Source organism: Astyanax mexicanus, chromosome 15 (genome assembly GCF_023375975.1).
Source record: "Astyanax mexicanus isolate ESR-SI-001 chromosome 15, AstMex3_surface, whole genome shotgun sequence".
NCBI lineage: Eukaryota > Metazoa > Chordata > Actinopteri > Characiformes > Acestrorhamphidae > Astyanax > Astyanax mexicanus.
The window spans coordinates 31,339,827-31,365,449 of NC_064422.1; the positions used below are offsets into that span (position 1 = coordinate 31,339,827).

The 25,623-nt window shown below is 38.3% G+C and overlaps 1 protein-coding gene across 2 annotated transcripts in view; it reads right to left on the reverse strand.

The window, feature by feature from the left end:
* cyth1b (cytohesin 1b) overlaps positions 1–25,623 on the reverse strand; it is an 81,307-nt gene that overhangs the window by 45,298 nt on the left and 10,386 nt on the right. Inside the window, exon 1 of one of the 2 annotated variants that reach the window (XM_007259181.4) lies at positions 18,089–18,759. The exons of the other annotated variant lie outside the window; for it this stretch is intronic. Coding sequence (XP_007259243.1) covers positions 18,089–18,167 — 79 coding nt within the window. The 5' untranslated portion in view covers positions 18,168–18,759. Of the gene's footprint in view, positions 1–18,088; positions 18,760–25,623 lie in introns of those variants that run through there. 2 annotated transcript variants of the gene reach the window in all.

Here is a 25,623-nt window from a genome sequence, read left to right on the forward strand (position 1 = left end):
ACAGCAGCTTGAGTGAACAGACCTTGATCTTAGTGTGTCTCCTCTCTAAAGAGTTTGCAGAGGTCATAATGATGCATTAGGGGAGTCTAGTGTGTCTTCACTCTTAAGCACAAAGCCAGTGTGTGACCTCCACTCCTTGCTACACAGCTAGGTATATGGAAAGCCTCTCTGAAGGGCTTACTCAGTGTTCAGGGAAAGTGAATATTATGCAAATATATGTGGTACCATAAAAAATAAGACCTATTTCCATAGCCCCCAGAAAATGAAAGTGGGTAAATCTGATTACAGAATGCATCTGTATTTAGCCTAGATAAACGGAACAGCACAAGGCAGAGAGTATATCAGTAACGGGGAAGCTTAAGAAATAAAGAGATAAAGAAAAAAGTATCTAAATATATTTAGTGTTTTAGCTTAAACTTTGTTTTATTATTTTGTTGAACTACTGAACTTTATTGTGAATGAAATGACAGTCACAGTGTTTTCCAGTTTAGTAGAATATATCTTCATGTGCCCTCTGAAAGGCTTTGTGAGGTGGTGAAGAAGCCAACAATGGCTGCAGTACAGCACAGTGTAGAGACCATGTATGTTTGCAAATTAAAAAAAGCTCATTTAAGCTAAAATACCACATAGTCACAAAATCTAATTGAACATTGTCACTGTCACATGTTGAATTTTGTCATTAGACTGATGTTGGTCTGTAGTTTTTCGAATTGTTGGACTATAGTCGCTAAGGAGCAAAAGCTGGTGTCAAAAAGCCACAGTTTTATTTATTTATTTATTTTTGTTTTAAGTCACCACCCTCGGTTTAAAGCCACAATCAGAAAAAGGGTCTGTCCCACTGCTGGCCCAGATTTGCTCTCCAGCAGCATTACATGATTAACCTGCACAAACTAAACAACCAGTAAGACCAAGATTGACCCTGCTGATTAACCAGCATGACTAGCAAGACCAAACCGTTCAACCAGCATGACAATGCTGGACAACCAACACGACCAGAATCATATGGAACACACACTATGCTGGTCAAGAGCTGGTTTATCCAGCTATCTTACCAGTATACGTTATGTTTTTGTCTAGACCATCTTGACCATCAAAGACCTGATTAAACCATAGGAGGCCACAGCATAGGAAATAAATAATAATAATAATCCTTTAAAACTTTGTTTCTATCTATTGTGCACAAGTACAATGCTTTTAGTCATGAAGTCATAAGAAAAAAACTTTTGTTTACGGATCCTCACTTATAGCAACAGGTGATCATGTTTTCCTCTTAAATTAACAGAAGCTATTTTTTTTATTTTAATTTGCCAAAATATCTGACATCATATGTGGGAGTCAGATGTGCAGTTATTTATGGAGGGAGTTATCACCTAATGGTTTAATTGCTATGGAAGTGAAATAGAAATGGAAGTGAAATAGAAACTATGAAAAAAGCCTAGTTTCTCTAGACCATTTCTGGCTGTATAGGATCTTCAATGCTTATATCAAAAAAGGTGCTGTGGCACAAAATCACTTCACTCCGAACACCTTATTACACTAATACCCCAAAATGCTGAAAATGGTGAGACCATAGTAATAGAAAAGAAATTACTGTATAGATTCAAACCAATGATCAATATTATACAATATCAAAATAGAAATACACAAACAGAACAGAAAGAAATCATGTTCTCTTTACCCTAAAAAGCAATGAATCTTCTGAAGATCTGGACAAAATAACCTTCTACACTCAAACTGCTGCATGACATGCGTGTGATCTGCACTGTGTTATTAAAAACACATAAGTGAACCATTAATGCGACATTATTAATGTTTGGCCTGTGTAGTTTTTTTCCCATCAAAATTACATTTGTTAGATCACATGAAAGTCTTACAAAGGCAAGGTACCCTTATAATAATCACATGGAAACATCTGGGATATCTGGCCTGAATGTGCAGAACACTCACACTCACCCACAAACTGATTTACCAAATATAATGCTCTATTCCTTCTAAAAGCAAGTTGACAGGTAGCAATTTTACAGAGATTACACTCTCAATAACAGAACATTCAGCACCACTCTGAAACTACAAGCCTGTTAAACTCTCACATTCTGTAACTAGAATACAGTCCTGAGAATAGTGGTAACATTATAACACCACAAGCTTAAACACAACTTACTTAATCCTGTCACGACAATGACATTAATAAATCGCCATACTATATATGGACATGAAAATATATGGACATGATCATTGTAAACGTATTTTCAAATCCAATGTCTAAATGTTATGTTTTTGCATAACATTTTCGTAAAATTACAATAAGGTTTATCTCAATTATTTCTGGAACAATATTAGAGACCGACCGATATGGGTTTTTCTAAGGCCGATGCCGATACCGATCATTAGTGGTCAGAGTCAGCCGATGGCCGATGTGACCTGCCGATTTTTAGGGCCGATATGCTATCGAATTATATTTATTTGGCATGCTTAAAATCATACTAGTAAGAGGAGGCACAACAGTTGTAAACTTCACACAATTTATTGAAAATAAGGTTAGCATTTTATAGTGACTTTAATGTTACTATATCACTATATGTTAATAAAAAAAATATTAATTTTATTTAGATTGTATTATCCATAACATTTTATTTTATTCATTATATAACATATGTTCTATATACACTATATATTCATGTTTATAGTAGAAATATTATGTTGGCTATTATATAAAATTTACTGTAGGGGCCTACTAATTAACAAATGTATGACTTGTTGCAGTCTGTTAGTCTATTAATTATTCATTTTAATCTGTTTAACAGAGTGCAAGAAGACTTCCATAATGTGACAACTTTAGATAGTTACTCCAAAACGGCAAAGCTCATTTCTTCTTCAACTCCATGCAGTTGAAAACGAATGGACATGGGAGGACAATGTTATAAAATGTTCACATTAGGGCTGCAGCTATTATTTTACAAAAATGGGTGACGTTTAAATTAAGAATAAAATTATAAATAATGCAAAAACAGACAGGTGCTGTAATTTAAATAGCTTTATCTGTTTTTTTTTTCTTCTTCAAATGAGCTCCTCAGCCAGAGAAACGTGTCTCATCAGCTGTACTGGAGGTTCGGTGCGTGAGCGGAAAATGAGTTGAGAAAGCTGAAGAGCGCGGACTTTATAGGTTCAGGATAAAATGAGCTTTTATCGGAAAAGTCTGGAGGGGGTTCTAAAGTAGAACCCGACAAAACAGAAAATTCTGCTCATCGTTTCATTTAATATCTAACAGCGCAAACCGCTTTAAACGGGTGAGTTTTACAGCAGAACAGCAGGAGGCGGCATGATTTAATGTCTGTTTGTAGTGAAGGAAAAAGAGATGTTTTATTTTAACTCCATTATTTTAGAAACTATTTGTTTTATTAATTCGTTTACAATAAAGCTTATTTATATATAAGGAGAAGTACAGTCCTCTAATAATCCTGACTAACCAGTAATTATTATTTCAGCGCAGCTGATGCTGCAAATATCCTTAAACAGTTTTAGTCCTGCCCTTTTTCATTTCGTCTAAAAATAATTTAAATACTGAAAATCAAGTGTTAATTTGATTTTATTTACTTAGATTTTCATTCTGAAGAAGAGACGTCAGTTATTTTATACTAGAGCTTATAGATAGGGCTTGCCTTGCATAGTCAGGGCGCATTCCAAATGCACTCCTGCCATCAACGCTAAGCATAGTTTCGTTTGGAGAGAAATGCTACAACACCCATGCAGTTGAAATTCTATTCTTTTTCAGTAAATGAAGCAACATCACAGATTACTAATCATGAGAGAAAATATAGACTTTGGGACACTGGATTGTAAAAATGGATGCCTTACCCGTTGAAAGTCTTGCTCACTCTTGAAACCTTGCGCTGCGTTCCAAGTAGCTGCCCGCAGATGTACCGGATTAAAATCGCCGCGGCCAAATAAGAAAATCGGCCGATGCCGATTGATAAAAAAATAACAAAAATCGGCCGATTAAATCGGCTGGCCGATCGATCGGTCGGCCTCTAAACAATATATCTTCCAAATAAATACAGTTCTTGTGAGAAGCTGAAGCTTACCTAATGAGAATAAGAAATACAGAGTGTGTTTATAAGGCTGGTATTAGTGAAATGCTTTACAGTGTGGTGTGCAGTCAGAGAGGCAGTGAACTGCTCCCGAGAGGCACAGATACAATGATATTACATTATTAAATCTTCCTGCACTTCACTGAGTATCCAGCTGTTTATAGCAGAGCAGTGCACTGGCCATGTCCTGACATCCCTGTCAACTTTATTGGGTTAAATAAACATCTACCACACGTAATAAAGCATATTTCTGTGGGCTGGTATTAAGGTTTTTGCTTGCTTTATACAGGAAGGGAAGGGGAAATGAGTAGCCTCATTTATTTCAAATACAAAGCAGTATAGAGGATGCTGACAGCTTGCTCCATTAAAGGGCATGTTCAGAGTGGAGCCCCAGAGGCTGCCTGTGTGTTTATGAGCTCATCACTCAGTGCTCTGGCAGGTGCAGCCCAGACCCTCACTAACTAATACATGTATTAGGAAACCAAACCAATGCTGCTCTGCCCATCATTACAATCAAACAGCCCTGCAGGAACACAGCCAATGAGGGAATGACAGACAGGCTGTGGTCTGTATACAGATTTATACAGGACAGGTAAGGGATTAGATGGCATGGTATTAGGTAGGGATGGGCGATATGGCCCTAAAATAATATCACGATATTTCATGGCATTATCGCGATAACGATACTCTTGACGATATGACAAAATACTGAATTAAAAAAATGATTTTAAGAATACACTACTGCACCAAAATGAATATTACATTTTCTTATTGCATATGATATGATATGGCACACCCCTAACTGTGATATTAAAAAATACAAGAAAATTATCAGATTTGTAACAGAAGTCAATGATCCAGAATGACATGGCACTAATAATGCACTCTACATATCTCCATATATCCGGTATTAAATAAAAAAATAAATGATACTGGACAGATATTATCCATCTCTAGTAGATATATAATGGGAAATGAGAACAGTGTGAATTTTTCTTTTGCTAAAAACAGCAAAAATGTAGTACCCTGATGTGATAATTAGGGGTGGGTGATATGGCACGATATTTCAGGGTATAATATCATTCACGATATAAAAAAAATTGCAGATATTATCGTGTACGATATGATATGGCACACCCCTAGTATTAGGTATTAATATTTCTTTAAGAAGTAGACATTTGAGGCAAAATAGGTTAAAATGAAAAAAGGGAGAAAAACAAGCATATGACTAGGCCAGTCCCAATATCAACTTATCAGTTTATCGTACATGACCTCAGTAGTTTTTGCTGACCCCCGATAGAACAGACTCTGGTATAGAAATGATACATCCCCCAAACTATAATTAGTTAAAATTTATTTGTCCTTCAAAATTGTGTAATTGTATTAATGTTCAATTATTTTGTCATTATATACATATCAGTGATATAAAATGGTCTTAAAATGCCAATAATATAGTTTAACGCAAATATTTTGGGCACAATACATTGTCTAATAAAAAATAGATATTATGACAGTCCAACATATGACTGCTTATGATATAAGGAACTCTGTCAATATTTAATCTATTCTATTATCTATTCAATTTAAGGATTGTGATTCATTATGATTTGTTATAGAAGTTAATAAAAGGTGAACTACAGTCCAGACTGCATACTGTATATAATTTCATTTCCAATGCAACGTTTTAAAGCCAAAAGATGGACAAAATGCAAGCTGCCATCTTGTTTTCATTTGTGCGGTAGAGTAAAATTAGACTATTAGACTAAATTAGACTAGACAAATTAGACTACAGACTTCCAAAACAGAACTTAATTTAATAATAAATATATCTGCCCCTTGTATTGACTACTGTAGCTAGTGTAGCTGAATCTAAATACACACTAAAACATACAACAAATGGATGATTCAACAAATTATCCATTTGTTGAAGCATAGTTTTTATTAGAAAAACTAAATAATTCAGAGAATATCAGAACCCAAAGCAGCTGGTCCTGCCTCTCATGTTCAGCAAATAGGTGACATTTAAAGGGAACTTAATATATTCATATATTCTTCTTCTTACATGTTTCTTCCTATTGAGGGTTTGAAGCCTTCTTAGAATCACTGTGCACAAGACAAAATGGTCTCAAAATTTGCTCTAATTATCTTTTTCTTGTTCCCTTTTTATTTTTTGTTTTATAGGTTAACCATCTGTAATAACTGCCAAACTATTGACTGATATTTGAGTCAAACTTACCATTTGAAAAAAGACAGAAAGTAACACAAAAGTAGGTCGGCTTGCTCTGGCCTTTGAACTAGTTACTGGAAACCAGTCTATGAATGCAGAAATCGGTAATAGGCCATTGTAATCACTGTAATGATATTTTTTCCACAGCTCACAACAATATCTGGTTCAAAACAGCTATAAATGTGAAAATGGAAAATTCTGCTCAGCATGGTATGGTTAAATAACGAGAGATCAGTACGTGGAAGTGAATGGTAAATACTGGCCTACACCCAGGCCACTTCAAAAGTCCTGTGGTAAAAAAACAGCGAGCGGTTTAGGCGAATATGGTGACGTTGATACTTTTGGACAGTTTTCTGAGTCAAGCAGCACATCACCACCAGACGATAGTTAACAGAAAATAGGGTGCTCTGCAAACCCCGGCTCTGCATGGGCCAGTGTCCCAAGAAGTGGAGCACAAAAGCGGCATGCAATGCAATAAAAGCCTCTGGGTAAATCCCTAGCTGAGTAAAATTTACCCTTTTTATCTTTATATCTCTCCAAGATCTTCTACCTAGTGCTAAAAACACATCAGAAGTTGTCACAGGGATGACACAGAATGCTAGGCAGATGCTAGGCTAAAAGCTAATCTTGCAACAATCTCTGTGGTTAGCATTTACACTTGCATTTTTATGGGGCTTGGCCTTATTCAGCGACACAAGTAAGAATGCCTATAAAGTGAGCAAGGGTGTTGCCATTTTTCCCTTCTAATGGGGAAGCTGGGGGAAGCCCCTAGTAAGCAAAATTGTAAATCTTAAAAAAACATTTTCAAGTCAAACGAGCACTGGATATTTATCTACACAGATTTCTCTCCTAAAACTTTTTATTTGGGTTAGTAAAGCTCTTCAGTTTATTTACAGTAAGCTTAGATTTCCAGTATTTCATTCAAGGCTGAGTGCTAGTCACGTTTAGCTGCATAGCCAGCAGCAGTTATTCTAGCCAGATTTTAGGATTTTAGGTGCACGTTATAGTCTGAAAAATACGGTATTAAAAAACATGCAAACAGTATTGAACCCACACCCCCAGAGATTCAAGACGTAACTCAGGCTAACATGAAACAACTTATAATTCTCTATGATGGTGCAACAAATAATAAATATTCACAGTACAATAATGATACAGCTCTACTCAGCATGACACAGGATGTCAGGCATAACACTGGCCATTAAATAACAAAAATAAAGACACAGAAGTGAAATAATATTTCAGTGTGTTAGATATGGGGTTAACTGTGTAGTTATTGAGGAAGATCAATAGGAGAGCCAGAGAAAATAGGGCAATTTAGTTTAAATAAGACAGAGATGAATGGAGAAATATGAGTTTAAGAATAACTGTGATGGTGTCATTTGTCCTTCAGTGTTTCTTGTCACAGACAGTAAGTAGCTCCCTCAGATGGAAGTCTGACTCAGTGGGCATCATGGGAGATCCATCAGTGGGCGGCACTGATGACTCTTCAGCGGCCGGGCTACAGAGACTTGCAGCTCAGCCATGTGTCACTCCAGTCACGTCGCACCTTTATCTATACGCTCATCTCTAGTTTTTTTTTTTATTAACTCCTGCCAACAACTCTTCTTCTGCTCTCCTGTTTTGGCATATGTACTTCACATACATAAACTCTTGGCAAATTCAAAGTGACAGTATGTAAGTTTTTGGTGGAAATGAGTAATTGCACAGAGTATGGTAAAAAGTACTTGCGCTCTCTTGTATCTCGCCGGCTCTCTTCAGTTCTAATCCTGCATATATTTGGTTTAGCAATGCATGAATGAGCAGATAAAGACTGAGTTTGCTGCTCTGATATCTCCATGTTCGCAGTAGCTTATGTATCAGCGCCATTAGCAGCACCAGGTAACTCAGTTAATCAGCAAAAGCTCTTATAGCCAGGAAAAGGTCAGAAACCTACCAGAAATATTAGTACTTAGAATAAATATACTATATGTGGCTTTGCCCAAATGTTAGCCGAAACAAAATATGCCGTGTATTATAATATTGTGCCCTCTTCCCATTAAGAAACAGCAAGGCTTTCAATGTAAAAAAAAAACCTGCTGCTTTAAACATCACATGTTCTGTCAAAATCGACTTGGGTATTAGGTTAAGATTATAAGCACCAGTGAATTTTTTTTCAGGCATTCATGGATGTATTATTCACTACTCCACTTCAGACAGCCATGAATATGCACTTAGTGATCTTGATGAGGCAAGACTTTTAGCATGCAAGTAGGATGCGGTTCACATACTGTAGAAAGGTAATAACACTAAAATAAAGTAAAGATGCCACAAGGGTTCTTTTGACAAAGTGTTTATTATAATGACGTTTGGTTCCCTAAAGATACTTTCATTGGATGCTTCTTAAAGAAGCATTTTTGTAAATGTGATGTGCATGCAAAAAGATACATCCTGAAAAGCGCTGCTACTATGAGCGGGAGGTCGCTGGTTTGCCATCAAGCTGCCTGTCAGGAGTGCATAGCAAGGAGAACCAGGGGGCGGACGTAAATGCAGGTAATGCGGATTTATTGCAAAAAATAAATACATAAATAAAAAAAACAAAAGAAACACACAACCTAACAGACGTGTAGCACGCACAAGAACTCACACCATACTGAAGACAAAGGGGCTATAAATACACTCACACACAATGGGAAACACCTGTTGTCACTGAAGAGGGGGAGGAGCTACAAATGGATACAGGTGGGAGCACTAAAGACAGGAACGGAGACAAGGGGAGAGCCATGTGCTCTGAACAATGAAAAACAAAGGAAGGGAAAAAACATGACGGCTGATGAGGGACAGGGCAAAAACGTGACAGTAGGCCCTCCCAAATGCGCAACTCCTGGGGCGCATAAAAAAAACAAACAAACAAAAAAAAAAAACCCCAGGCGCCGGTAAGGAGAGAGACAGGAAAACCCGAAAAAGTGAAAAACAGGACAAGAGAGGGGAACAGAGACCAAACATAAGACTAAACACGAGAAATACCAGAAATAAAGTCACTGAAGCCTCAAAGCCACGGGCACGGAGGCTAAGAGAGGGCGCTGCTGCTGTCTCCATAGCAAAGGTGGCTATAGAGCCACGGACACGAAGGCTAGGAGAGGGCGCTGCTGCCATCTTAACAGGGATTTAGCAGGGGTGGCGGAAGCCAAAGAGCTACAGAGTTCATGGAGACCGGCGCTGCTGCCGCTGTCGTCGGTGCGACGGGGGTCGCGGACACGGGGACCGGCGCTGCTGCCGCTGTCGTAGGTGCGACGGGGGTCGCGGACACGGGGACTGGCGCTGCTGCCGCTGTCGTAGGTGCGACGGGGGTCGCGGGCACGAGGACCGGCGCTGCTGCCGCTGTCGTCGGTGCGACGGGGGTCGCGGGCACGAGGACCGGCGCTGCTGCCGCTGTCGTCGGTGCGACGGGGGTCGCGGACACGGGGACCGGCGCTGCTGCCGCTGTCGTCGGTGCGACGGGGGTCGCGGACACGGGGACCGGCGCTGCTGCCACTGTCTTCGGTGCGACGGGGGTCGCGGGCACGAGGACCGGCGCTGCTGCCGCTGTCTTCGGTGCGACGGGGGTCGCGGGCACGGAGCTTACCCGCTACGTCCAGGGTTAGGTGAGTTCTTCTGTCAGGGTGCGTGAAGGAGGGACGAGGAGAGCGGACGCTAACGCAAGTATCATTTATTAAAGAACAGAAACCAAAACATAAATCAAACCAAAACAGGCGAAACAGGAGCCTAACAGACAGAGGGATTATAACACAGCCGTGACAGACGTATAAACGCACAAGAACCGACAGAAACACTAGTGACAAAGATCCTTAAATATACACACAAGGCGGGAAGGAGAACAGGTAACACCTGGGGACTGACTAATGAGGGGCGGAGCTACAAATGGACACAGGTGAGTGGAAAAACACTGACAGAACACAGGGGCACGGGTCACGTGGGACAACACAGGCACGAGGACAGACAGGAAACAGGGCCAGGCGTGACACTGCCGGCACTCAGAGGGAGCAAAATTGGCCCTGCTCCCTCTGGGTGGGTAGAAAAATTTTGTTAGCATCAGGAAAAAAAACGTAAGACACATTAAATATTTAAATATTCAACAGAAAATTACGCAAAAGTTCATATGCATATAAAACATTCAGTCTGTCATTCTTCTGCCGTTGTGTGTCTGTGTTGTGCTGAAGTTTAATTGCAAAGATGGGAATGTGTAGGCAGGAACACGAGGCTCAATGGACCAATCAAAGTAGCTGAAAGCTTTTCAGCATACAAAAAATGCATCCTCTACACACAGCTAATAATGGTTATTGGTTGATTCTAAGGTGAGCTGTCCATTGTTGTATTTAATCAGCTGCATTTCATTTCAGTCTAAACTAAGTATTAAACAATCTTTATGTTGTAGTTTTACGCTAAAATAACAACTTCATAATAAACATTATACAGAGGTGGCATGCACAAACGTACTGATGTGATTGTTAGTGTTGTTTCTGGGATAGATTCATTCACATTACAGACAATTATGTGAACCAGCATTGAATAATTTGGATTGTAATGTGAATGTAACCAAATAAATATGTTCTGGAAAAAAATAACAGGCATTTTTGTTTGGAAAATTAGATGAATGGAATGTAATTTCTGACTTCTGGACAGGACTTTGTGCGAAGCCAATAACTCTTCAGGAGCTTTAGTTACAAACAAATGGTTTACATTCTTGTTACTATTCTAAGCATGCCTGCAGATGAATAATATAAAGACTGGTCATAGTTTTTAAACTGCTCTTCACAATCATACACTACATCACGACTCATTCCTCTGGTGAGCACTGATCTGTGTACTTACAGTATGTGAGGTGGGAGGGCAAGGAGAGTGGGAGTGGAGTGGAAGACGTGACTCTGCTGTGGCATGCAATTAGCATGCTGAAGAAGGACATCAGCACCCTCTATCACAAGGCTAGTGGTTTGTGAAAAACAAAGACAGAGAGAATCCTAGCAAAGAACGCTACTAGTCTACATAACTTAAGCCCACTCTAATGGAGATGATGGGACAATCAATGCTCAAGGAGCTTTACAATAAGACACTGGCTAGGCACCATTGTTTTCCCTGATTAAAATACGTTTTTTTATAGACAGAAGTCCTTCATTCTGAGGAGAAAGTATGTCATTTTCTGAATCTGACTCTGTAATTGTGTGAACAGAGGCAGACAATATGTTTTTCAATTAGAGAAGATTAAAAGGACAAGGCTTTCAGCTAACTAGCTGTTGCCAAGATAACTGCAGAGATGCTAGCTTAGCAACAGATGTGTGCATGTTTGAGTGTTTATGAGTGTGTAGACCAATCAAACATAATAATATGACCATATAATATTCCAACAACTAAGCATATAGCACACTTTTTAATTCTATAATAACAGACTGTTATCCTTCTTTCACCCTGCTCTTCAATGGTCAGGACCCTACAGGACCTGGTTTTAAAGGAGGTGCAGCACTGCTGTATCTAATTTACTTGTACCAGCACAACACACATTAACACAGCACCACCATGCCAGTGTTCCTGCAGTGATGAGAATGACCCAATACTCAAATATTACTTGCTCTCTGATGGTTTTGGGGGGGCACTAAGCATTGAACAACAGGATAAAATAGGAACAATAAAGTATGCAGAGAAACAGACACAGGACTACAGTCTGTAATTACAGAACGTGCTCCCATACGCTCAATAGAGCTGAATAATTGGTAATAGTCTACAAACAAGAAGGTGGTCATAATGTAATGCTTGATCATTGTATACTGTCACTATTGAATGGTAGGCCTGCTCAGATATACATTTGATTTGCCTGATGAATAAATGTGATACATAGCATGAATTTAATGAATTTAAAATAAGCTACATCAATTTGTACTTCATTACCAGAAGCTTATTTATTGCTGTTGATTAACCACATATAAGCCAGAGCGTGAGGACTCTCTATCACATGTTTTCACTCACGTTTCCGATCTATGAAAACGTTTCTCTCTTTCTCATCATCAGACACACACACACGCACGCACGAGTCTTAGGAATGAGGAGGATGATGATAAATGCCACCCGCCCAGAAAAAAGGCTGATTGAAATCTTTATTGACTCATCATCATTACCATTAGCAATCCTTGGCTCTAGCAGCATCCAGCCCGACTGCTTCTGAATCACAATCAGTTTAAATGTGTGGAAGAATGAGAGGACCCTCTACTCACCTCTATGGACTACCTACACTTTTTTACCTCTCTTATTCTACATGCCACTCTCTACTTCTTTCTACTGTTTTTATTCTCATATTTACTTTCTATTCATTTCTAATTGTTTTAAGTTCTTGTTTATTTCTTCTTGTTACACTCATTGACAAACAATGCACCCCAGATTGCTGGAAAACTTGGTCTGCATTTATGTTTTAGGGTGAGTTTGTGTATTATTTGGTCCGGTTAGTTTTCATTTCACAATGCAGTTTACTGACCGGATGAAAGAACTTCCACATTCTGTTGTCATCAGCTACATGAGCTGAGTCTCTCTATACCTCATATTAACTGGTTGCAGAAAGTTATGAGTTTGGCAAGTTGGTGTAACGGATTCTGGCGCTCTGTTTGTATTTGATTTTCTTTTGCAGACACATACTCCCCACAGTACATTAAGTGCGCAAAATATTCCTTCTATTTCTGTTCATAAATAAAGGTTAACCTTTCGTTACAGTAAATAAATATGAGTTTTTGTCCATACTGCTGCGTGACACGCCTGCACGCCAAGGGGAGTTGGATTTCAGCATAACCATTTTTTTCCCCTCTAGTTTGTTTTAAGACTGACTCAGCTTCCTGTATTCAGGAAAAGTTCTTTCACACTGCAGAAGAACCAGACCATGGGTCAGGCGATTCAGACCAAGTCAGAAAGCCCGGACTAAACCAGGTACGGTAAGTGTGAAAGCACCCTTATGCTAACCGTACACTAGATGACTTCAGAAAGACTCTGAAAGACTTTAAATAGACTATAGTCTGACACCCTCTCACATCTAAAGACAAGTCACAGACAAGTTAAGATTTTGCAAAGACTGGGGATCTTGCAGGGTCACTATTTGCAAGACTGCAACTAGATTCATTCTAAGATTTTATTATTTAATTATGATTATTATTATTACTGGAAAGACATGTCAAAAAGCTCCACCAGTTTCACCAGTTTCTCCTCCTTTTGTACATTATAGTCCGATATAAATGCCTCTACAACACATTTGAAGAGATTTTGCAATTGAGAGAGGGCACATCATAGGTTGTTTTAGCAAACTGCCCAACATCTTAGCCACTGTTGTCTTCATTTGAATCCAGGTACTGTTTGGGACGCCTTGTGTTAAACCCCGACACGTGCATGTTCACACCCAGACAATTACGTTCTATAGTAAAGGAACTTCCCAGAATAGCTAGTCAACCTTATCAACCCTCGTATGGTGTGGTCTTGATCTGAAATAAGTTCTCATAGCTGACTCAATTCCGCAGTAAACCAAAAACCCTTGACTTCTTTTTTTATAAAGCAAAATGCAAATGTAAGCAGGAATGAAAAAGGAAAGAGAAAGAAAACTTAAAACACGGGAATAAAAGCTTCCTGTTCTTAAACAAAACAAGCTTACGCATGAGTTATAAGAACTGATCATATGACTTAGCACAGTGATACATGTGAGCCCACATTACAGATATTCACAAATGTAAGCCCAAAAGAAAAAACTAATAGAAGCAGAAAAATATACAGCTAGATTAGAGGAACATTTCACTTTTTAAAGGTCATGATCATGACCTCATAAAAAAAATACTCCCTTCCGTCAACAGTAATTCATGTAATGTCCTTCTGATATATAAAAAGTACTATACCCTATACATGGGACATAAGAGTAATGGCCCTGTACCCAAAAGATATTCAATTATAGCCAAAATTGAAGGTGCTTCTAATGGACTGTAATCTTGGCAAGCTCAATAGAACTTTTTTTTATAAAGCTGTATGTGTCTGGGTGTACAAAAGTGTCTTTTAAGCATGGAAAGCACTTGTCTATAAACTCTGAATCTTAGATAAACAGACAGACAGACAGACAGACAGACAGATAGATCTATTCCGTATGGCATCCTGCAGCACATTTGCCCACAAATGTTGCGGCTGGACCTGTACATTCTGCTATAGCTGGTAGGTTGCTATGATGGTGGCTGACAGCAATTAATCAAAATAACCATCCTCCTTCCAATGAAACGCTCCCTCTTAAAGTCTGTCAACTGGGCAAAGGTGGTTTAAATGCAGCATGTTTAGCAGTCAAAGATTTCTCATCAAGAGGTACACTAACCAAGAGTAACCTCTGAGAACGTTTTATAGGGCAGTGAGGGAAGCACTTTTGTGCCCTCTTGTGGCAAAAACCCTTGACTAATGAATAAAAAGCAATTTGGGTGTGATAATATTTTGTCAATGAGTATGGTTCCTTTTTGCATTCAGGTGTATGTAATTGCAACTGTCCATTTGAATTCATTAGAACTTCTTTAACCAGCAGAGGACCACAGCTATGAATAAGTGTAACCTGACCTCTGAAGATATTTTGCATTGTGCTGCTGCACCTGTTTGCAGTAAACATTACCTTATTAAACATATACATTCAACCTTCTCGACTCTTCTTAAATTTACCTAATAATAATGGCAATCCTTACAGTCACTCTAGCATTGTCTGTTGTTTATTTTTTATTTAATCTATTCCTTTGGATGGTTTACTGTTACTGCTTCAGGGCTCCTTGAGGTATCTCCACAGTGTAATCTATAGAACACTAAATAGAATAGTAAATACACTCGGAATCCAAACCACTCGTATTAAATATAGATTTCTGTCTATTGCAGTCGCACATACTGCAAGCTGTAATCCCATCAGATAGTATGACACCACATACAATCACTCCGTAGAGCCTGAAGTAGCTGCAGTGACTTGTCAGCTGGCGAGGATACTGCAGTTGGCTCGCTCATGCGGGTTGAAAACAGCAGACACTTCGAACACCAAAACACACATTTTACAGGTAGAGTCTGGCCAAGATTATCTGATAGAATTAGATTCCTTTACACCATTCACATCAACACCACAGTTCAAGATGTTGGAAAACAAAGTAAACATGGTGCCTAGCACAGGGTTCGTACACGTTTTAACCAATAAACTTTCATGATTTTTTCATGACTTTTCCATGCCTACAGACATGGACAATAAAAGCAAAATTAAACTAAAACTATAATTGAGATTGATTATAGTAGGTCTAAAATGAATCAGATAAAATGTTGACACATACTCTTTAATAATAAAACGTGTGTCAGATCCTGAGAGCTCCATTGTGTAGGGACCTTTCCAAATCTTTCTGGGTATTTTTATTTTTCCAAAACTTATCCAGACCTGGAAATTGCTATTTTCAAATTCCATGACTTTTCCAGTTTTTTCATGGCCGTACAAACCCTGCTAGTGCTGATATCACAAGTTCATATCACAATATTTAACATTACTGTTCCCTTGAATATAATGACATTTCAATGACATTTTCAAAGACATTTCATGCTCTACTGACCTGTGCCTCTATTTTTGCTACTGTGAGCTCATCATGCCAATAACTGCACTAAGTGACTTTGGTGAAGCAGAGAGGAAACAGCATATGAGAACTTTGTAAAGCTGTGTGTCTATATTTGTTTAAAATCCTGTAGTATTACTATATAGTTTCAGGTCACATTTTCTCTCATTCCTTTCTGACTCTGAGTGATATTTTGTTGTTCTGCAATAAACTGTATATTGTGATTTTAACAAATACAACAAATACATTTTTACCAATCATCCAACATGCCGTTATACTAATAATGCAATCTGTGTATTTATGATTAGAGCAAAACAAATAATACTAGTTATATATAATCTATGATTTTATCTTTGTATGCAGCAAAAATGGTGGCTCGAAGCACAAATTCCACTATAGGGTGCGAGCCCAGGAGCTAGAAAACTAAATTGTCACACAATGCTGCTTTAATACAGTTCATGAACTCAGGTCTTACACACATGACATTAGGCTTGCACAATATGTCTTTTTAGAATTGTCATCACAATGTGTGCAATACCACAGTATGTGCAATGCCACGTAAAACAAATCAAATCATACGTCATGGCACATGGAGCTTGCTCAAAAACGGAAAATTACAAAAGGAAACTTCACACTGTTTTCATTTTCCATGGCTCCAGTACTCAATACACAAAGGAGCATTATTATTACTATAATAACAAAATATCACTATGTCAATGTTCTTTCTAATATTGTGCAACGTTGCCTGATCTAATTAGTTTTAACTGGCTGTTTTGTTTTATCACTCTCCTAAAACAATACCAAAACCAAAATCTTTCTTTAAAAGAAACTCCTTATTATCAATGTTTAAATATATCCGGAGTAACCCACTGCACAAAAGACAAGTATTGCAGTTCATGAAGCTTTTACAATATTTTCTATCTAAACTGATGTGAGACACCAATACAAATAGTACAGATGCAGTTGCCCGGATAACAGCAGGATGCCTCACTAGTGCACCTTATTTCCCTTTCTCTACCTCCCACTGCCAACCTCAGCTTCTCCACCTGGTGAGAGTATTCTCAAGTGTAGTAAACAAGCGCAAAGAAAACAACACCTGTCAGACGGAACGAAGAATTAAACAGCACACTCAGTGACAGGACCAATTCCCAATTCCATCTTGAAGTTCTAGTTTTGTAACAGTTCTTTTTTCATTAAAACAGAAAGTATCGCCCATAAAAGCTTCTTTTTTTTCAATCAAGGCATGTTTTCACATGGTAATGACAATGCTTTCTCTTCTGCCTCCACCATACAATACGTCAACGATCTATGGACACTTATCATCACCACGGCAACACCACTAGGCTGATATAACATTCTGTCAGAGAGAGTAGTTCAACTGTGGAGACACAGGGACGGCTAATATTTATTTAACTCCAGGCTAAACACACACACACACACACATGAACACACTCTTAGGAGTTAACGTTTTAGCCTATACTTAATTTAATACTAAAATGAAAAATGTTTTAAACAGTTATTTGAGGAATGCTATTGAAGAACCACTACTGCTTTCTTGTAACATACATCCTTTATTTATTTGTTCTTTGCCAATTTTAACATTTGTCTATGGTATCCTTTAAGGAACAACTTAAAACCCCTTTATTTCTAGGAAAACCATGTTTGTAACAGAGAAACTCACAAACACAGAGATAATTTTTAGTGTTCTTCTATGGTATCTCTCAAAGGGACAATTTAAAGACACTTCTTTCAAGAACCATGTTTGTAAGAGTGATTCTCTAATAAATTGATTATCTACCATTTTTTAAGTTTCTTCAATGGTATTCCTCAGGGAACCATTTAAAGCCCCTTGTTTTTTAAAGACCCATGTTTGTAACAGATATTTTCTATTGAATTGTTTACATATTTTAATATTCTTCTATGACATTCTTTAAGTAACAATTAAAGCCCCATTTAAACACCCAACAAATACAGATTCATAAACAGATGATTTTGGTGTTCTTCTTTTGTATCCCTTAAGGAACAATTTAAATCCCTTTACTTTTAAAGTGTATTAACAAAAGCAAGGACAGCAAAAAAACAGAACACAAAACTGACTGAAAACCACACACAAATACACACACACACACACAGAGTGAAATACACTGTGATGAATGAACTGATGACAGACCCACCTGCAGGAGCAGCTGGACGCACGGAGGGACACATGAACGCTTGAAAGCTGGAAGCGCAAAGTTCGCTCACCGTCCCCATTTTTGAAAAAGCTAACCCAGTTCAACAATCACTCCGTTACCACTCCAGGGAAAGTATCAGTCAGTCACTGGGTTTGGCAGAAATGTGTATTGGAGAAAAAAGGAACGTGTGTTTTGTAGAAAAGGAGAAAGAAAGAAAGCAAGAAGGCACAGGAAGCTTGCCGGGTTCCTCTTTCTGTTCCTCCTTACGCAGGCTGGAGAAGTTACGCTGATTAGATTCAGTGGAGGTCAGTCCGATGCTGGTGTTCTCCTCCTCAGGTGGAGTTGATGCTTTTGGATGACGGTGCTCTGAGAGCAGTGGAGCTGTTCCAAACGCGCCGAGCTCACTCTCTCTTCTCCGAACCCCCTCCACACCAGCGCTGTCTATCACACACTCTCCCTATCTGACTCCTCTCCTCCCTCTCAATAAATCCATTTCTCTCTTTCTTCTCTTCACTGACACCTTCTCCCTTTACTCATTACCAAAAGCTTCTGTGTCTTTTTCTCTCTCTCTCTCTCTCACTCTCTCCCCTTCCTCCTCTACAACTCTCTCTCTCTTTTCCCTCCCCTCGCTCTCTGTGCTTCTGTTTGCACTGAGCTCTATTGTTAAGTCTCTGCCCTTGCCCTGAAATAGTCCCAGAGCAGATAGATTTTATACACACACACACACACAGGCTCATTAACACTTCTCCACACACCTCCTCACTCACGCCCACATAAGGCACACAGGCCAGTTTAGTCAGCGCCCAACAACGCTGGCATCTAAGTCATGCAAGGCTATAGATATAAATATACACCAGGAGAACAGGAAAACCCTTGGGTTTACTGTATGCAAGCCTAAATATATACATATACACTTACAATAAGCAATAAAGTTCAGCCACTCATACTAAGACACGTCCTGACTCTATTTTAACACAGCTGTATTCATCAGGGATCACAATAAGAGTATATGTGGATATGAAAGAGATAAGTTAGACCCTGTTCACACCTGCTCACTGCATGTGCCTGGTATCTGGATTGTATCCTGATTAGATTTTAATCACATGCATTTTCACTAGTCAAATGCCTAGTTGGATAGACAGAATTGAAATCAGATTGCACAGTGGCACAGAATTGTTTTAAAATTTGTCTCCAAATGTGTCTCTATCTCTGTTTTAACTGCATCTTAAATGTGTTTATACATGGATTTTGTGTGAACCAAACCTTAACCTTTGTACCATTATAGCCTAGTGTATACATGCATGTCTATGACTTAGGGGTCTACTGTGTGTATGTGTGTGTGTGTGTTTGTGTGTGTGATGGATACATGGATATATGCTTTGGCATTGCCTAATGTCCATAGTTCAAAATCTAAAGTTGGTTTGTATGTCCAGTGTGTACCTGTGTGAAGTTCAAGCACAAGCCCTGATTTGAATGTAGTGCCACAAACATGCTGTGTAATAATAATAATTGTTTTGGTAATAATTTAGAAAAAGGTATCGGAAAAACTATTGTTTGGGTATCAGTACCGAATTTAAATTATCATATTGGTACCGGTAAACTTTACTGCCCTCATTTTTTCCTCAATTAGTGGAACTTGAAAGCTATCTATGTAAAGTAACTCTTAAATGCAACAGTACACAAGCTTGGTTAGTTTGACCTGCAAGCGTTTTTATTATGTTCTTTGTCAGAGAGGTTTGACTGTTCATTTAGAAATTTAAGCAGTTGTGTATTTTCCCTAAATCCATGTAGATAGCCTAATTGACTAAAACCGAAACAGAACAAAAAAAGGCCACGCTCAGGAACAATAACCACAGAGTTGTGTCTATTAGCAAGTTTCATTATTACATTTCTAAGAACTAGATTCCAGCATAAGTACCATTACCGAGAGAGCTTCGGGTTTAGAACATCCTTTACTGTAAAACGATTACTGTCAGACCTGTAAAAACCTGCAGGTTCACACTGCATTAAATCAAGGAATCCTGAAGTTACACTACCTCCTCAGCTCAAACACATTCAGATCATACAGGGCTAATGTAAAGTAGTTGTAATATTCCAACTACAGAGTTCTGACATGAATAAAGTATTTTATTTCAGCACACTTTGATTAATAATATCTGTAATTATATGTGTATGTGTGGTTACTAAGTGCTGAAGAGCTTTCTGAAGCAGCACAGAGAAAGTGTGTGGTTAGGAAACTTTTAGGAGATAGATATGTGCAGTCCTGCAGGAAAACCCACCCACAACTTTCCAGATCCCTCCTAAATGTTCCCTCCTAGACAAAAATTTATCTGATACCACTCGTTTGCTGGGTCACTCCCTTCCTACTCTTTCATCCCACACTAACCACACTAACACTCATCCTGCAAACCTACCATCCTGCCATCCCATCCACTTTAAATTCACTGTCACAGTTCTACACTAGATATATAGGTAACACTTTACAAAAAGATTAATTAACTCTTAATTAAGAGTATTTATGTGTCAACTAATTATTTATTGTCATTAATACATTATTATTAGTGGTGTCAATCGATTAAATCAGATTAATCACAACAATATTCTGTGATTAACTGCAATTAATCAAACTTAAGACAATTAAAATATTAGTGTATACCTGTATGTTTGAGAGGAGATAAAGCCATTGTGGGGAGCTGGAATAAAGAATGCATGATTAAATGAATAGAGGAAACATTTTTACTTTATTGTAAACATCTCAGCTTGTCTGTAAGGATTCTAATTTAGAACTTAATTTGCTAACCATTTAAATGGCCTGGGGGAAATATGTAACATTCAGTAATGTGTACTCTGTCCCTTTAAGAGCGTAGTGTATGTAAAGGTGTGTGTGTGGTTATGCCAAGAGTGTAGAGAACCAGAGTGTGATGTGCTGCACAAGAGAAACCACTGGACCTAGCTCCTTTTTTCTATAAGTAACACCATATATGTGCTTTGGTGCTGCATTAGTTTATGTGTGAACTAATAAATAAACAAGTGGAATATCGCCTAAATGAGAGTCCTATTAGAGTCCTATCTGCTCCATGTGCTCCGTGTTTCACCCTCCCCCAAAGCTCTCTATCTGAAATGTTACAACTGGACACCGCACACCGGGGGATGTCTTCTGTGTCATTGTGTTGTCCTTGTTGTAGCGTTTCAGTCATTTAGCCAGAAAAAATCTGTGCATTGGGCAGGGGAGGAGCAGATTACAGTGGAAGTTGGGGTTAAACTTGGTTGTGTAATTAATTTGGGCTAAATAAAAATAATACGTTAATCGTGTACATCAACGCATTAACATTGACAGGTCTAATTTTCATATCATTACAATTCATTATTATTTACAAAATTCAAGCATTTAGTAATGTATAATAATGTCTCAACACTACTTAACTATTTACCCATGTTTATTACTGTGTGGAGATCTGTTATTTGTGACCCTTATTCTTATATTTAAGGAATTACCACTGACAGTGGACAGCAAAGTGGTGGTAATGATTGTGACTGGCGGCTTCTGGCTAGAATTGTCCTTGCGAACAGACAATTGACTTTGGCAGAAATCACATCCACATTTAGTGGAGGAGACACCACAAACACATTCTGCAGGTCAGTGCAGTGTTCTTTAGCTTTCATGCTATTCGTTCTGCTACATTACCAAACAAGCCACAGCCATGAAGGTCTCAATATCAGTCTATTAACCTATAATTAGGTTAAGCAATAGTGGATTATTTACGCTGATATACGCTGATAAACACTCGCTCTGTTTTTTCTCATCATCTCATTATATTATATTTGCTTTAGCACAGACCAAAGCATTCTCTATATTTTCACCTTTTCTAAATGCCCACTTGAGCTATGGGGGCACAGAATACTCAGGAAAGGAGAACAATGCACGAGAATGAAACGAACTATTAAGTGAAATGTCAACCAGCAGGGATCTGTATAAAAACACAGGCTTTCCTTCAGGACTTGTGGGCCCAACCTGGAGACATGTGGAGCTGATTCATTATTATTCTATTAAATGTGCAGTTTTCACCATGTTACTGGGTTATAATATAAAACAAAATCACGACAGCATTAAGATTCAGCATTAGTACACATATAGAAGATGTAGCCACAAAATATCTGTCCTTATTTTTTCCTGACACTGATATTCTTGTATTTACATCCTAATATGTAATGTTAACATATCGTTGCTGTTGTACATAAAACAGCAATTTTACCAGAGAGGAGAAGAAGACGTAGTGCAGCAAAATATTGGAAAAACCTTGAAAAATATTGATATTCTTTTGCTATTTTTAGTGTGATATTTGAAAATACAGGAACTTCTTTAAAAGTCAATTACCCAGCAATTCTTGATATTAATAATGCACTCTGTTTTTAAAGATTGGAATAAAATATCTGAGGCAATATATTCTGCCTCGGGTAGACACATTAGGCAAAATAAGAACACTGTGAATTTTCCTTTTGTAATAAGCATGTTGCAACATGATGCACATGATTGAATTTGCCTTCTGTGATGTTGCACTTCTTGTAATGCTACTACTGCATATGTGCACATTGCAATTACAAGGCTAATACAATATACTGTGCAGCCTAAGTTATTGGAGCCTTTCTGTTGGTTCATTCATTATGACATTTTGACACGATAAAAAGAACAGCTGGCAGATTTTAATTATGAAAAAAGAAAAGAAAAATAGTAAAAATAAAGATACAGGTTTTCAGTGTTTGCTTTGAAATAAGCAATGTTTAAAAAAGAAATCTGTTTGTAATAAATTAGTAAATAAAAAGTCAGTTTCAGAATTTTCTGCTGATTTAACAAAGATCCAATAATCCTCCTCCCAGAGTCAGCAAACTTCTGTCGGTGTTAAATGTCACTTTTTTGCTTTCTCCACAATATGCCTCATGAGAGTGTGAAAGTGAAATGCGAGGATCTATTGGAGCAGAATAATGCCCAGATGCATTAAGATGCTCTCATTTATTCAGAGAATTTATTCTTAGCAGATTGGACCATCTGTTTAGGCAGTTACTTTTCAACTGTGTGCCATACTAGACTTTACACATATACATCTGAAAATCCCATGAATATATATTTATATAAACAGTTCTTAGCAGGTTCATTCACTGAAAGCTCCAAATGGGAACTATGGCACCGCCTCCAATAAACCTTTTTTGGTGCTTTTATTTTCAGGAGACTTCAAGGCCTTAAACCCTCAGTAACATGTCTGCTTTTAAACTTCAGAGCTCCTCCGTGATTCATATCTCAAAACTATATAAGGGTTGTTTATTTTAATATATTCAGAAAGAGAAGACCCTGCAGCAGTGTAATACTGCCTCTCACCAGGCACTCGACTTTCACTATAAGCAACAGTGGCTGGCTCTGCAAGCAAAATACAATTCCTTGTTCAATATCATACACTTTACTCTTCTCTTAGACCACAAACATTTAACTACTCATTCAAAAACAAGATTCAATAGGCTTCTATATTCAGAATGTGCAGCTAACAGTCCAGTTAGTGTGCTAGGTAATATATTACAAATACAGTCTGTCCCTGTGGGGTCATATATTGGGGGCCTAAGTCAGTCTAGTTTTCATACTCCTAAAGGCTAATCCATTTGTGAATGTGTCTAGAGGTATGTGAGTTTTTATTAACATTGTTGTAAAGCTGGCAATGCATTTCTGAGGAATTAACTAGCATCAAGGTCTTCTGATTTATGACGCACACACACAATATTATTAAATAGTAATATTGCAAAAAATGATTTCAGAGTTAAAGCAGGATGTTACACGGCATAATGATTAATCAAAATTGAATATTTAGAGTGGTGATTCAGTGATTTATAAATCACTGAGATTCAATTATAAGTATTTAGAGTGGTGATTCTGTGATTTATTTATTACCAAGATTAAAGCAAAATGACTCAGAAAGTAGTGAATCGGTCATTCAAATAGATTGAATCAAAATAATTAAAATTAGTGATTCAGTAATTGAAATGTAATCAATATTATTCAGAATGGTAATTCAGTCATTTACAAATCACTGATGCTGAATTCTAAAACTTATTGAGTGGGTTTCAGTGTGAAATGGTTCATTGTAGAAAACATACAAAGCCCTGGCTCACATCAACATCATTCTGACGCACTTCATATCCAATCATACATTTGTTTCTGTGTTTGAATTTACGTAGAAATGTAGAAGAATTGGTGGAATTCCCCTCTTTGCTTGACAAAATTTACACAAGCCACAGTGTGTGCATTCTAAAAAGACTGAAACTGAAACCTTGTTTTGAGAGCAGTAAGCGTCTGAGCTGGTTATCTGCACTATCATGGCTATTCCTGTTGATTGTTGCTGGCCTGGTTGCTATCTTTGAGCCCACAGCCCACATGTATGGAGGGCTGCTGTTTCAACCACCGCCTGAATCTTAATAACAGATCCCATGTTTGAAGTTCCTTCTCTTTCTGTGGCTTAAGATTAGTGCAGAGACTATCAGCAAGGAAAAAGATAGAAGCAGAGAAGAAACAGAGCTCTGTAGCCTGAATTCAAAGCATGTAAATTAACAACTGTCAGCAGGGAAACTAATGATATGTGTTTGAGTAATGGTGGTTTTGCCTCACCTCTGTGAAAATGAAAACAGAGAGGTGTAATGTATCATACATCTGTTATAAATGCTCTGAGTTACCAGCTTATTAAGTCCACCTACCTGTTGGGCATTTTATCAAGTTTTTTGCGCCTCGAATTGTGGCAAAACTCTGCATACAGTTTTGTCTCAGGCAATATGCAGATGATTACAGGTGTGGTCTGATTAGACAGTGGATCTTGCCACAGAAGTGCTTCCCCACCATATAAAAAGGGTACTTTTTGGTAGTGTACCTCTTGGTGAGAAATTGTTGACCACTAGCCTCTACGATGCACTCAAAGACATTTTGTCAAGTTGCCATCTAGGCAGTTCATTAGCTAGGCACTATCACCTTAATTTGCTTTGGTGTTATAAGTGAGAATTCGAGACTTCTACAGATTGACACCGCATCGTCTTTATCACCGAATTCAGGTTCTGTTTGGGATCTGTCTGCTGACAATCAGGTCTGAATATGGAGGCCCTGTGGTGAGTACTTTTATCTTGCCTTTGCTGTGGAGCAACAAACTGCCCCAAATGCTGGTGTGAAGGTCCAGGGAGCGATTGCAAATCACCTAAAGTATTAATAAGAGGGACAACAACAGTTCAGTCATATTTGCAGGACTTACTGAGGCCACATGTGTTGTCTCTTACGGCAGAGCTTCCAACTGGTATACCGCATTTTTTGCACTATAAGGCACACCGGATTAAAAGGCACACTAGCAGGGGTTGGCAGCAGGCTACAGTCCAACATACTCACCTCTGAATGACGAAAGAGCTAACTAGCGCTAAACGTGGATAGCTGCTAATGCTAATGCTGCTCCGGCAACAGGTCAGGGTTATGAGCAGGCTACACTCCAATATACTCACCTCTAAATGGCAAAAGAGCT